At 44.3% G+C, this 13,939-nt stretch overlaps 6 protein-coding genes across 6 annotated transcripts; 1 reads left to right on the top strand and 5 right to left on the bottom strand.

Moving 5' to 3' along the window:
• Window positions 1-595: 595 nt before the first annotated feature.
• Window positions 596-3,062, bottom strand: V865_003459 (uncharacterized protein; the record flags this gene model as incomplete). Its single annotated transcript, XM_066227254.1, has 13 exons — window positions 596-635; window positions 698-989; window positions 1,053-1,141; window positions 1,200-1,388; window positions 1,479-1,614; window positions 1,679-1,744; window positions 1,815-1,948; window positions 2,028-2,147; window positions 2,216-2,412; window positions 2,472-2,494; window positions 2,550-2,611; window positions 2,666-2,755; window positions 2,818-3,062. 13 exons carry the CDS (start codon window positions 3,060-3,062, stop codon window positions 596-598), a joined length of 1,683 nt encoding a protein of 560 aa, XP_066083351.1.
• A 1,140-nt stretch (window positions 3,063-4,202) lies between these two features.
• Window positions 4,203-5,078, bottom strand: V865_003458 (uncharacterized protein; the record flags this gene model as incomplete). Its single annotated transcript, XM_066227253.1, has 4 exons — window positions 4,203-4,223; window positions 4,303-4,447; window positions 4,531-4,778; window positions 4,866-5,078. 4 exons carry the CDS (start codon window positions 5,076-5,078, stop codon window positions 4,203-4,205), a joined length of 627 nt encoding a protein of 208 aa, XP_066083350.1.
• A 484-nt stretch (window positions 5,079-5,562) lies between these two features.
• V865_003457 (uncharacterized protein) lies at window positions 5,563-6,126 on the bottom strand (the record flags this gene model as incomplete). Its single annotated transcript, XM_066227252.1, has 1 exon — window positions 5,563-6,126. One exon carries the CDS (start codon window positions 6,124-6,126, stop codon window positions 5,563-5,565), a length of 564 nt encoding a protein of 187 aa, XP_066083349.1.
• Window positions 6,127-6,435: 309 nt separating this feature from the next.
• On the bottom strand, window positions 6,436-8,518 carry V865_003456 (uncharacterized protein; the record flags this gene model as incomplete). The annotated part of the gene is made up of 9 exons (XM_066227251.1): window positions 6,436-6,725; window positions 6,802-6,898; window positions 6,968-7,098; window positions 7,160-7,287; window positions 7,335-7,345; window positions 7,439-7,555; window positions 7,762-8,024; window positions 8,193-8,315; window positions 8,377-8,518. 9 exons carry the CDS (start codon window positions 8,516-8,518, stop codon window positions 6,436-6,438), a joined length of 1,302 nt encoding a protein of 433 aa, XP_066083348.1.
• Window positions 8,519-8,916: 398 nt separating this feature from the next.
• Window positions 8,917-11,182, bottom strand: V865_003455 (uncharacterized protein; the record flags this gene model as incomplete). The annotated part of the gene is made up of 8 exons (XM_066227250.1): window positions 8,917-9,191; window positions 9,267-9,707; window positions 9,782-9,842; window positions 9,925-10,170; window positions 10,229-10,315; window positions 10,391-10,497; window positions 10,578-10,650; window positions 10,760-11,182. 8 exons carry the CDS (start codon window positions 11,180-11,182, stop codon window positions 8,917-8,919), a joined length of 1,713 nt encoding a protein of 570 aa, XP_066083347.1.
• Window positions 11,183-11,550: 368 nt separating this feature from the next.
• V865_003454 (uncharacterized protein) lies at window positions 11,551-13,128 on the top strand (the record flags this gene model as incomplete). The annotated part of the gene is made up of 5 exons (XM_066227249.1): window positions 11,551-11,562; window positions 11,618-11,769; window positions 11,993-12,188; window positions 12,502-12,742; window positions 12,836-13,128. The coding sequence occupies 5 exons, from the start codon at window positions 11,551-11,553 to the stop codon at window positions 13,126-13,128; spliced, it is 894 nt and encodes a 297-aa protein (XP_066083346.1).
• Window positions 13,129-13,939: the final 811 nt, after the last annotated feature.

Genomic DNA, 13,939 nt, shown 5'->3' with positions numbered 1-13,939 from the left:
TAGTACAAAGAAGGGGGAAAGTAGTGGGCATGTTTTAAATCGAGTTGTATATCTAACAAATATACAGTGTTGGTGTCAAACAGCCAATCGAATCAAGTAGATTACAAGTCGTATTTCGTCGTCATCGCTGCGTACTACCGGACCTCATTGGATTCTGTTGTAGGACCAGACTGACGAGGTATGTGGTATTCCTGGATCGAAATGACACGGTTTGATTACTCTGAATCGCAACCAGGCGCAAATCGAGTGCCGATACGAGTATGGATGGGGTCTTCTTTGCTAAGCATGATAACGTGATTAGTTAATGGTTAAGGCTTATTAGCGACGTTTGACCCTTATCACGCAGATTCCAGCAAATCGGTCCGTCAGTCTACTCGTATTCCCTGGATTGGCACAATGCGGTCATCGCCTGTGAGTTTATACTGTAGGCTTATCTGCTATGACGATTACTGGGGACAGTTATGAATAGAGTTTTCATGCGATACATACGTCTACATTCTATGAGTCAACTATGACGATATTTGGTATTTGAAGAGGCAACAAGGGAATGGGAAAGACCACCTGGGTGCTCTGCGGCATTGTAGGTTGAAATGCATTACAAGGAGTAAATGAAATCCTCATTTTGAAGATCGGTTCTGCGTGGAAATTGTCAGTTTCGACATAATCTTATATCGTATACAAATACTTGAACACTCACAAATCCATGAAAGCTTGATCATTGTAAGCTCCTTCACCCTCAAGCTGACCATCTGCAACTTGACCGGCTCTCTGTTTCGCTCGAAGTTCCTGCCATTTGGAGGAGTTCTCAAGTGATAGATCGATATGAGCACCGGTCTTTCCACTGGCGATTCTTCGCTTGATATTTCGCTTGTTCAACATGTGAAGGTACAGTCCTTGACAGATGATCAGTCCGAACATTATACCGAGAACGATGAGATTTGCAGTAAGACCGGTGTGATAATAAGGTGCTTCGCTTGATTTGTACAATTCTTTGGAAAAACAGATGTGTCAGCCACTGAAATTCTCGAATCGGCTAGCACAATGATACTTACGAGGACCAACGATGTTTCCAACACTCAAACCAACAAAGAGCATACCAGTTGTGGTGGTTTTCTTGGTGTGACCGGCAGTATTGGCGAATCTGCACAGAGACCGTTGGTCAGCTCATATTGAGATTGGAGATGAAAAAGATAACCCACTGCCAACTGAAAAAGAGAGGACTGATACATTGATAGACCTGGAGGATGAAGTAGACACCCAACAATTTCGATTTGTGTTCAGCACCTCGGGGTAAAGCGAACAGCGCGGCGGCAGCCGCGAGAGGGAAAGCGGAAGCGACGAGTAAGACGGGGAACTTTCTCTTAGTGTAAGTTACAGCGAGAGCGGATCTGACAGAGAAATAAACAGCATACAGATTGTCAACACTCAACCTCGCTTTTCCTTTTTTGAAAACGGGTTAATGTTATGCTGATACTCACAAGATGTTGGAGACGATACCGATGGCTCCGGGAATCATATTGTATAAGATAGTATCGAAAGTGCTGAGACCGAAACCTTGTAGAATCAATGGACCAAAGGTAGTGATACCACCACTGACGAGGGAGATACAGAAAACTATCGTAAGGCAATGCGTCAGTGGTAGATGCAACCGACTATCTGATCAATTTCGTTGACCCACCATTGACGACACAGAACCAAGATTTAGGGTCTAGCACACACTCTCTGACTTGCGACCATTTGAATGCTATAAAGAGCATAACTGGTAAGCCCGATTCTCCAACACCCTGGCTGTGCGTTGTATTTTCCCCACTTACTTGTACTTTGAGTACCGGTATTGTTCAATCTGATTCGTTCCAACGAAACGTACTTTTGGTGATCGTTTAGCCATCTAGCTTTGGTTGGGTGTCCAGGGAAAAGGAAGAAAAAGGGGATAGACAATACAACGGCACTACGAGCATGACAAGACGATCAGCTCTCTTTCCTTTTTATGATTTTTTCTGTCAGGAAGGATTAGACAAGTGACTCACATCAAACCACATACCAAGAAGATGAGTTGATAAGGGTGTAACGATGTTTTGGCTTGACCAAGACCGTATGTGATCAAACTACCGAGGATGGTAGCCATACCATTGGCAGAGTACCAGATACTATTTTAAACGAGAGTCAGTACAGGACCCTAAGTCACAGTCGGGGTGCGATACCACTCGATACTGACTTGTTTCTTAATGGTTGTTCTCGTCGAGTCCACCACATCGATACCACGACGAGCATACTTGGTGAGATAGATGCCTCGAATGCACCAAGGATAAATCGCCAGACGGCCAAACCGGCGAAGCTGGTGAAAGCGGACATGATACAGAGAGAGGCACCCCATCCGAAGAAACAGATACTGATCCAGACATTGACGGGCAGCTAGGAGAGGAAACGAGTGAGTGTGTATCGTCAGAATCCCTGTCCGATATCGAACCTACTTTTACGAGAGCATAGACCGATACTGCGATAATAGTCAGCCTTGATTCCATTTCCAATCATCAATGGTTTCTACTCACAAGGTTGAAACACGAGTTGCGCGAAGTAGACCAAACTACTGAGCCACGAATATTGTTGTCCCCTACATCACAAGTCAGCCAGACTGCTGATCATTCCAGGGATGAAGGATACTCACACTAAATGAGCATCGGTCTTCAGTCCGAATACAGAGGCGAAGGATAATGATGATTTATCGAGTTGTTGGGTGAAGTAAACGATGAAGATCCTACAGGACCTTGTCAGCATCTATGACCAGATCCGGTTCTTACGTTTCCACAATAGACATACATAGGCAGTAAAAAGGCATCGATCCTCTTTCGCACCGCATTATTCTCCTCATCAGTAATCTCGTTTCTAGGTCCCGTATATTCGGCGAGCCACGCTGCACCTAAATCGGAGTGTTCGGCATTACCAGAGTTCAGGTCCTTGCCCTTCTCGAGATCGCCAGCAATGGAATCTTCAACATGTTCGTCGTGGGTCTTCTCCGTCGTCTTGGTTATCCCCTCGTGTTGTTGGTTATCGTATGTAGACATCGTATCTTGCAAATAAGTACTGAGTAGTGAAAGATTGGAGACAGAGGGGGAAACACGGGTAATTCGACACAAGGACGGTTGGCCTTTTATAACATCTTTGCATCCCTCTTTCACCCCTCAAAAATATAACGCCCCGGTTGGGGGTCCGAAGTCGCTTCCAAGTGCTCCGCCTTCAACATCCTCTCTCGATGAAGAATGAGAACAAGAACACAACAGTTAATTGATTTAGGGTGATTCGTGAATCATCGGGATTTCCCAATTCTTCTTTTCGCCCGAAACACTGGGAAACAAGAAAACTTCTTGGCTGAATCGCTGTGCCGTCTGACGTCTCTGACGAATTTTTCCCCCTCCCTGCCCCTAAATGTTCAGGGTAAGCCGGCGGACCGGTTCCGATTCAGACATGTTGATCCTTAGCCGCACTCACCGCCGGTGCGGGAAAGAGTGGCCCGGATTCGAATATTGGCTGGTCCGGTGCTCATGTTTCTACTTCTGACCGGTTTATTGTCTGATTACTGCAAGTATTATATAACAACGTTAAGAAAGAGTGACCTTTCCCAATTGCATTCTCGTTCAACTCAGGGTTTACTCTGTTGTTGTTGACCGAAACATCTTGACAGGAAGCGGATAAACGTGAGATGACGAGTCCGCTTGATGCCACTACGTAGGCGGCTACAGATTGTACGTAATGATGAAGCGGTGTGATCCAAACGAGCTCGGTTTTACGAGGATTTCCCCTCAGATATTCGACACGCGCTGCTCCGTCTTTCGGGATACTAATCTAACGAGAGAAATCGGGATGTGATCGTGGTTATTCTCTGCTGAACTGGCGGAAGGTACTCGTAGTTGTTAAAAGCTCTTAATGGTTTTTTTTTGGTTGCTGATTCTAAGACGATATGATGTATGGAAACAACAAGAGAAGATGTACAGTAATCCTGTTGCACATGCATGATCTCATGGTGTTCTACTCGCTGCGTCAGATATCTTACCGACAATCATTATCCACTCTTCTCCAAGAGGGTGATAACTCAGCCGAAACCTTCGGGTCTACTAATCCATTCGCATACCTATATGCGTCATGTGTATCTTCAGAGTGACCTGTAAGGTCATGCATGAATTGATGGGCGGGGGTCCTTCTCATAACTAGCAGAAAGTGATATGAATCTGCGTTGGAAAAAAGACAAGTACCATCAGTTCTATGTCTTCCTGAGCAGATGAGTATCGAGAATGAAGCGTCACTCACCCCAACATTCTGGCCACCACAGGTAGTCGGATCCCCACTAAAAGTATCCGCACCAGTATATGCTCCTGGACAATTATCTCCACTTAGACATTTACCTGGTCCGGCCGTACATTCACCTGTGAATTTGAAGTCCATTGCGTATTTACTATTTCAACCAATCAATCCATCAGTTCATCGTGTTTTCTTGTATTACCAGTCTTTTGCAGACCGAAACAGAAGGTCACCTACAAATGATGTTCACCTAAACCGGTAGTAAGTAAAGAATAATCCGCCGAATTCGTCATGGAATTAGCAATTGTAAATTCCATAAAACCGCAACCTGTACCATCAAATTCACAATTATCTTTCGTACCATCCATCCATGCTATACCACTATCAACCGGACCATCGATCGTAACGCTGCCTTGGACAGGTTGACCAGCTCTGTTAGCAGCGTAGGCAAAGAGCGGTTGACCTTCTCCGCAATTATTGACAATCTTTTACCAATCAAACCAAACCAAACCGAACCAAAAGGTCAAAATCAGTTTAAACAGCATTCGAGTAGAGAGGCTAGATAAACTTACGGTGATTTGATGTGATTCTCCACCAGTGGCAGCACCCCCTCCGGAAGAAGGGACAGATGCAGAACTTGCAGGAAGGGCACCTGCGGGAGGTGAACTGGACGAGGGAGGGGGAGCAGCAGGAGCTGAAGTTGTAGCACCCCACCCGAATCTCTGAGGGGCCGCAAATGTACCAGCAGTTGCGGCGGTCAAGAGGACGAATGATTTGATTAACATGGTATGGTTGTGAGCGTGACTAGGGGAGGTAGTGAAGGGATGACCAAGGGACCAGCTGGCAAGTTATTTCGGAGGAATATTCATGATAAAGCTGTCTTGTTCTTCCATCGCATATATAAACGTTTTGATGGCGGACTGATCGGATGATGAGATTTTTGAAGTGCACAATGGTATGATCCAGTGATTAGAGGAGGGATCGGTCAGATTGGACCGATGACAGGAGATTGATTGAGGGATATGCAGTGGAGTGATATCGATATATTGTTGGGATTGAAGAGATTAAGCAATAAGAGGGATATCCAGATGATCGACAAGGTGTCTTGATGATAAGACTGTTCCGCCATCGTCCATCTTCTCACCAAGCATCCTTCCAGATTGTTCTCATTTCCCCTGGTCATCTAAACGATAAGATAGATCATCAAAGGTATCCCATCTCTCATTGGTATAGTCACCTATCCCTCATCAAGTATCTTTATCCGAACTTTCAATTCCCCTCTTTTCCCACATCCAACACGGGACCTTGATCGCCATAAACTGGATCACCCTTCAACCACTTCAATTTCCTAATGTTATCCCAATTCTTATCTTTCTCATCTGATTCTCCCGTACACATATCCCAATTATCACTTTCTTTCGGATAACTTCCAACCATCTCAAACGATCCTTCATCCTCCACTAACGCATGTCCAACTCCAGCAGGAACAATCATCACGTCTCCCCTCTTGACCTGCACTTCCAACTTATCGGGATTAGATACTGATCCACCAAAACACAGCCTTGCTGAACCATTCACTACGACCAGTACTTCGTCGACGGTCGAATGATAATGATGTTGTCTGTACATTGTATATCTCCATGCAGGCTTGACTATACCCACAGACGATAAATGCTGTTCCACGGATGTTGGCGAAAGGGACGAAGGATAAGCTGTATGGTAGATCATAAATGGGTATGGACGAAGTGAGGTGTTGGGGAAGTTCTGATAAGCTGGAATATGATGTTTTGACACTTTGAGTGAAGAGAGGGGCATGGTTGTGAGTGGTGCCATGGTGGTGAGGTCTCGAGTTTGAATAACAATACTTGCGGAGTGGGCAGACAGAGAAGGACGGAATGCCAATCTCCTTAATAGTGACATGCGTGGATGATATGACGAAGTAAGTGAAGAAGATGCAGAAGAATCAAGATCAAGGAAGGTGAAGGTGAAGGCAGTTTGGAGGACGTGACGTCATTCTGAAGCTGGTGGTGAGCAAACCGTACGAGTACACCCATCTTACGGATTTCAATGTCCCCTTTGATCTGGATAACCCATGAACAAGCAAGAGAGACCGTGGGAGTCCAGATATCGTCAGATGCATGACTACCCACACCATCCCCCATGTCCCGAATCACAATCCCACCTGAACCCCTCTTTGAAATCGTATCCTCTCCCACCATCTTCCCATATATGCACGGCACTCTCAACACCTTTCAGCCTGGAGGGAGGAACAAGCCTATTCCTAGCTGAGATGAAAGCATTGAGAGTGAGACGCTGTAGTTGAGAATTTGTATACTTGTGCAATAGCTGGTTGAGGTTGTCAACGGGTAGATCCGGTAAGATCGAGACGGATGATGGTGTTGCAAGAGGTAAGATCAAAGATGAGAAAGCATCTATACCATTGACAATCACAGGTATCAGTCATCAAGATCCCCCGTGTGTGTTGCTATACGAGCAAAAACGACTCACCATGATGTGTTTGAGGTGGTACAGTGGCAACGATACAGCCCGATAACATAGCTTTGGCTATCCTATCATCCAATTCACCATACTGCCAGCCCTCGAACTGGCAGACATCGGTATTTCAGTTTATATTGGCAGAGTCATCAGATGGTCATGGTTGTATTCGACTTACCAGACAAATACCAGCATCTCTCATAGCTTTAGCCAACCTTTCTTCTTCTTTCAACCAAAATTTCCTCCAACGACTATTCGGCGAAAAAGGATCTTCACCTGCTTTCGGAGACGGCGGCGATCTGCGTGATGCTACAGATATGGATGAATCAGTTCAAATGGAGTACCCCTACAAGTAGTTATCCGAACTCACGTGAATAGATAGACCATGTTCTACCCCAAGGTAATTTCGGATAATCCTTGGTAGCCGTCGTACGAAGTGGGAAATATACGATGGACCGTCGATTGGTTATACGTCGCGAGGGGTAAAAGATTTTGGGGCTGAAAAAGGAATGTCTAGATATTAGATTATACGTTCACCTTTACACCGAGGGTATGACTGGTAGCAACAAAGTACAACTTACTCGGCCTGGAGAAGGCAAATGGTCAGATTATTTTATAAAAGCCATGAAGCTACGAAAGTCTCACTTACCGAAGGTAATACATGTGTCCATAATCCCAATTCCCATCCCTCACCATGTGTTGTCTTCAGAGCATCATGTTTGTGTTCAGGTTTTAATATATGATGAGGTTGAGTTAACAATGATACCTGAGGATATAGAAATAAGAAACAGGTATTAGCACACTACTCCCACTCTCCTCGATCCAATAGTACAGTATGACCCCAGAAGTAGCAGATCTACATATTTCGAGTGAAATATAGATGTAAAGAATCAACTCAGATATATTGAGTATCCGTATCTGTATTCGTATCCACCTGATCCTCCGCAGCAGTAAAACAAACCTCTAACTTACATTAGCTCTTCCAGGAATCCTCATCCCTTCTTCTACCCGGATGACTTTCCCTTCCCCACAACCCAGATCTGCATGTCCACTATCATCTCCTACTTTCCATATCCAATCAAACTGATCACATCCTGCATTCTGCAAATTTTCCTTCGGTAATAGATCCGAGTTCCAAGTGGGTGAGAAGGACGATATGGTGGTGAGGTTGAATCTGTTCGAGGACGTTATGGATGAATGGAGAGTCAATGCAGATGGTATTTGTGGAGAATCATCTAGGGGTGATATGAGGTGTTAGGATCGACTGTGACTACTATTATTTGAAGGCAGAGATGATTGTAACTAACATGGTAGATCTATTGGAAAAACAAGACTACATTAGCATTCATGATCTATTCTATACTCGCAAACAGAGGGTCAATAAGCGATGGGATGATATTTACCTATAAATAATAATACATTCTTCGGGTGATCACAGATTTCTTCCTCTTCTCCCTGTGATGTCGAACGGTAATCAAATGGTGTGGGACGGTTGCCATACCATTTTGGAAATCCCCACTGATGGGCTATTCAGTTACGAAAGAACATCAGACAACAGCCCTCCCTTGCTTCGGTCGATGGACTTACGATCGTCCACCTGTGCAGATTCAGGTATATCAGGTCTCCTACCCACTGCTGCCAAGTATGCAATTATGAGTAATCCCAATGGGATAGGTAAGATGAATAACGAGGATAGAGAGGTGGAACGAGGAGGGGCGGTAAGGCGCATGATGATGATGTTTTTCGGGATATGAATCTATTTACATAGAATTGAGACTGGATGGGATAGGGATGGGGATGCTATATGATCGTTGCTGAGGGGTATATCATGTTGTCTTGTCCGGTATCCTCTGTTGAATGGGATAGTAGGATGGAGGACTGGAGGAAGTAGAGTAAGTCAGTCTGTTGTTTGTCACTTGATTGATTCGAGGCACAATGATTCGGTCATTTGTCGGTGGTGACAAACGTTCACAGTAATCCGCAGCAGATCTTCAGAGATCCCAATCGCTGATACTCTATAACGTTGCTGGGTGTAAGTGATAGTATAGCCAACTATCATACTATGAAATAACATTGTACAGTATATGGTCATGTATACAACTTTAAAATGCACTAAATAAGACCCTTCTACGCCCAAACAGCAGTCCGCAATCCACCTCTCAATTCCAATCCATACCCACTCCACCCTCCTATATCTTCCTCTTCCTCCTCCTCTTCAACTACATGTGATAATCCTTCATCTACATCATCCCATCTCATCGATCTGTCCGTATTTGTATTTGTATCCGTATCTGTCTTCTCAGATTCGTTCATGTACAACAGGCAGAATCGAGATTTATCCTGTATGACCACGGACGACCCATCTGGTGCCCAATGTAATTCGTTTGCTGAGAAATCTGATCCTGTAAATATCACATCACATCATCATCAATAATGTCTTCGATCATTATTCCACTGTGATAGCGAAGAATGCTCACTCGAAGGTATACCAACACCTTCCATCATCCCACCTCTCCCATCATTCTCCACTTGGTTCAACTCCCCTTTGGTATCATCGGTACTCTCCTCTTCCCATCCACCGCCTTCTTCATCCCATATATACACCGCAGAGGTCCTACCAACGACCGTCACTGCCAATTTCCTATTCTTACCTGTACCTGAACCTGAAGGACACCACTCAGCACTCTTGATGGTATTTTCAAATATCATACTTGTCAAATGCTGTATATCGGGTGATTCGGCTGTAGGCGTCTTTAGGAAGGTATATATATGTATGACATTTGGTGAGTTGTCAAGCCGGACCAAGAGAAATGCACCATCTCGATCGAATGTTATTTGCGATACGCCGATGGAGGGATTGGGTTTACTGAGATCTGGTCGGGTCGTGGGTATCGAAGTTGGAGTCTGAACACGATCGACTGGGATAGCGGAAGGAAATAAATCGAGATGAGCTTAATTTAAAACATGTGAATAATTCATTGTATGAACTCACACTGTACAATACCCCTTCCTCGAGTATCTTTGACCCAATCATGAGGTTCTTTCCATACGGTCTGATATTACTCCACACTGTTAGCCATTTCTGACACCTAGACGAAATTGAAGATGAAGGGAAAAGGCACTGAAGAGACTCACCACATCCTTTTCGACTATCCTACTTCCCCAACTCAACACCCCTACACATCTCCATCCTTCACTCTCTACTATCCTCACTTTACCATCCCATCCTCCCAGGGCTAACCATCTCCCACCAGGTGCCCAGGTGAGGGTACGTATACCCAGACCTGGATCTTCGGTTGAGGAAGTAGGAGAGAAAGTCGGTGAGGTGTGATCGAATTGGGTGAGGAGTGGTCCAAGGGGAGAGTGGACAAACATCGAGTACTGAGAGATGTAATTTAGGTTAGTCATTGATATGTGACATCGAGATGATTGGACTTACCGATAAAGAGCTATCCCAAACTGCGATATACCTCCCACATGGACTCCAGCTTATACCTTGAACGTCGAGAGCTGATAGTTGGAAGTGCTAACAAAGTATCGCGATACAGTCAGCTTTAGAACCCTAAAACGAGAAAATACAACTTAGAGAATGATAACTTACTCTGAATAGATTAAAGTTATCTAACATATCATATACCCCAATATACTCTTTACCTAGATGTTTCTCTACAACGGCCAGATATCGTTTATCAGGTGAATACGTATGACCTATTCCATCATATATATCATCAGTCGATAAGATAAGCTTGATTATCAGGTAATATGGACGGAAGGGGCAGTTCACTCACATTGATTTAGTGATTTGGGGTTTTGAATGATTTTCGTAGAACCATTTGATAAATCATATATCGTTATTTTCAACTATATTCGATACAATCCCCCAAATAAGACAAAAACATCAACAAAAAGTCCTTGTCTTTCGCTTGTCTTGTTAATGAACACCATCATTGGAATTGGAAGTCAAACTTACATTATAATCCGACCAAACCATTACGCATTTCCCACTCCCACCCTTGGCCCATTCAACTTTCACCATCCCTTCTATCCCCTCACCACCTATCCTAGCTACCTCCCCTGACAGTCCATCTCCTTCAGATGCCAATCCAAATATCCAAGCTGTCCTGCCTATTGAAGAAAATGCAAGGATGTGTAATCCGTCTTCTGACCATTCCAGATAATCAATCTTTACATTATCCTCTACTGTTTTGCTAAACGATGATGACGATAATGGACGATTTGGTAATTGACATGCCCAAGTACGTACGATCTGCAATGTCGCTGTTGATCTGATGATCACCCTGTTCTGGTAGATGGTAGCTAGGAAGGTGGTTCCGGGTGAATAGGATGTTAGAGATGCGTGATACAGCTGTGAGAAGTCGTACCCGTCTGACATGGTGGAGCTGATTTCGATCGATGGGATGGTTAGCCCTTTGTTCTATCGTCAGTTGATGATTGAAGCAGAGGTTGATGATATCTTGGATGGATGGATGTTTATTTGGTTCGTACTTTTGTAGTTAACAAAGTCAATCGCGCTTTGACACCTTGATGCCACGTGCAGATGGGCAGACAGGTGCCACACCGACTGACCGTGAGTGCGTGGTCGGTCGTAACTCCGAAACTCCGCATGATATCAACCCAAAATGCACGATGCAACCTCATTCACTCATTCTCAATTCGCATCTCTCTTCTCTCTCCTTCTTCTCCTTCTCATTCTTACCCCTCAAAAGGGTGGAAATGTAATCCAACACCATCAACACCAACATGGCATCAACAGTGAGCTTCCACTTCCATGTCTGCGGTGATCATAGCTCACTTATCACCTTCATAGTCTACACGTGCACCGACCGTATCCCGCTTGGGACCCACAACAAGTGGAACATCCAATTCCATTCTATCAGGTAATAGCGGTGCATCAGCTTTACCTACGTTCGATACGAGACAATGGGAAGACGAACTTAGCAAAGTCGATATATCGAAACAGTGAGTTATTCTCAATCCCACCTGATCACAGAATTCTTGCCTCCCCCCTCTCCGTTCAATCTATCTCTGATGAGACTAAATATAATGCAAAGTGGGAATCTCTCCTAAATCAATTGAGGAAATATAAAATACTTAGCACCTCTGACCCCGTCTATCATCCCGCTACCTATCAACCGTAGAAAAGAGCTATATAGCTGACTTGGCTGTTACTTGGCGTCTAAAGCGATCTAAACTCCCTGATATTCGATTATCTACTTATCGAAGGATACCCCGACGCAGCGGTGGAATTCGCCAGGGAAACTGGTCTACCCGCTGATGTTGATCACGAGAAAGTACAGGAACGGATGGAGATTCGTCAGGCGGTCGAAGATGGCAGAGTGGAAGAAGCTGTAAGGAGGGTGAACGAGTTGGATCCAGAGGTGAGTGAATTGCCCTCCCATATCTACATATTTGACTTCATTATTCTACTTTCCACCAACCTCCCACATCTCCTATTTTGCTTTCTCCTCTTTTCTCTTTTCCAATTGTCATTATTCTCGCCCACACACCCCAAGGATTTAAACCATCATGCACCACGCTTAGCCAGCTCACAGAGCGCGGCCATGCGGAAGCAACTGATACTCACAGACCTGATATGAGGGGTATTCGTGTATTTTTGTTTTACTTCAAATTTTGATACGTGATGATATACGAGATGAATCACTGACGCAGTATCACATTCATCGTGTATAGATACTCGATACCAACCCACCTCTATTATTCCATCTCCATCTCTTACGTATGATCGAATTGATTCGTTCTGAAGAGATCGACAAAGCTCTCGCATTCGCTACTGAGGAACTAGCACCTCGAGGGGCGGAAAATCCTGAATTCCGTCTTGAGCTGGAAAGGACAATGGGTTTGCTAGCTTTCCCCGACTTGGTCAAATTCGCGGATGATACGGGTACGAGTATCAACGTGGATGATAGTGAAGGTGAGTCATCATCCTTCAACAGTTCTAGTTAATAATACATCCTCGACATCCTCGAAAACGCACAGTACTAATCGTTTGTTTGTTCGTGTGCAGATATCAAACCCATCCCATTAGAAACTCTACAACTATTCTCCGACCCATCTTTCACCCCTCTCATCTCCCTAATGAAGAAATCATACCGAGTCGAGATATCCAAAGAATTGAATTCCGCTATATTAGAAAACCAAGGTCATGGGAGAGAAACGAAATTGAATGGATTGATAAGACTGATGGCATTTGGTGAGAATAAGTTAGTGGATGCTGGTTTGGGTCTACCTGTTCAGGAGAAAGAGAAAGGTAGGAATTGGGCTAAGAAAATATTAAATTTGAACGATGTGGACAGTTAGTAATCTGAGCAACGAAACTCTTTTGTATCTTTTATACACCTTTCTTAAGTTGGTTGTACCATTACTGTTGATAATGTCAAGGATAGAAAGACAAACGTTGTAATCAAAACAAAGATTGATAATGTATAAACTATGATGGTCGTCAACCAAATTATCGCCACTTCAGATCCAGTCAAGCCTTCCTAATGGATTGCGGATAGCGTTGAAGTGAAACGTCAGAGGTGTGAACAAATGCATAACGATATATTGACTATGAGAATGAGAAGGTCGCTTGTTTCTTGTCCGTTCGTAAGAGGGCTTCATTTCAATATGACATGTAATCATATTATGCTAGGTTTCATAATAAGTCTTTGACAATATCTGATGACTTAACCGAATAACATGGACGCAGCTACATCCACATTCCCTCCTGAAGCTTGAAGCAGTTGAATAGCTTGATCTCGGGGTGCGCCCAGACCGATCAACTAAGACCAAGAAGATTGAATGTCAGCATCTATCGAAACTGTATAAACCTCAAGACAATCGTCCTGATCCAGATCGATACTCACAGTCTGTATATCCTCCTCTTTCACATTCACTGACCCACCCCCACCTCCACTCGCACTTGGACCAGCAGATCCACCACCCAATCTCTGTCCACCTGCAGATGATGTCGATCCTCCTCCAAGCGCTTGACCACTTCCTGGGAATTCTCTTTTCGGTACGGTCGGATTAGCCACACCAGCTTTGACACCTTGACTCGCCGCATCTCCCAGTTCATTAGCCATCTCAGCTTCACCCCTTCTCCTCGCTTTGTCCGGTAACTCATGTT

The sequence above is a fragment of the Kwoniella europaea genome, chromosome 1, assembly GCF_036810445.1.
Source record: "Kwoniella europaea PYCC6329 chromosome 1, complete sequence".
Classification (NCBI taxonomy): domain Eukaryota; kingdom Fungi; phylum Basidiomycota; class Tremellomycetes; order Tremellales; family Cryptococcaceae; genus Kwoniella; species Kwoniella europaea.
The sequence above is the reverse complement of the archived record's forward strand: the minus strand, read 5'-3'. Positions and strand labels throughout refer to the sequence as shown.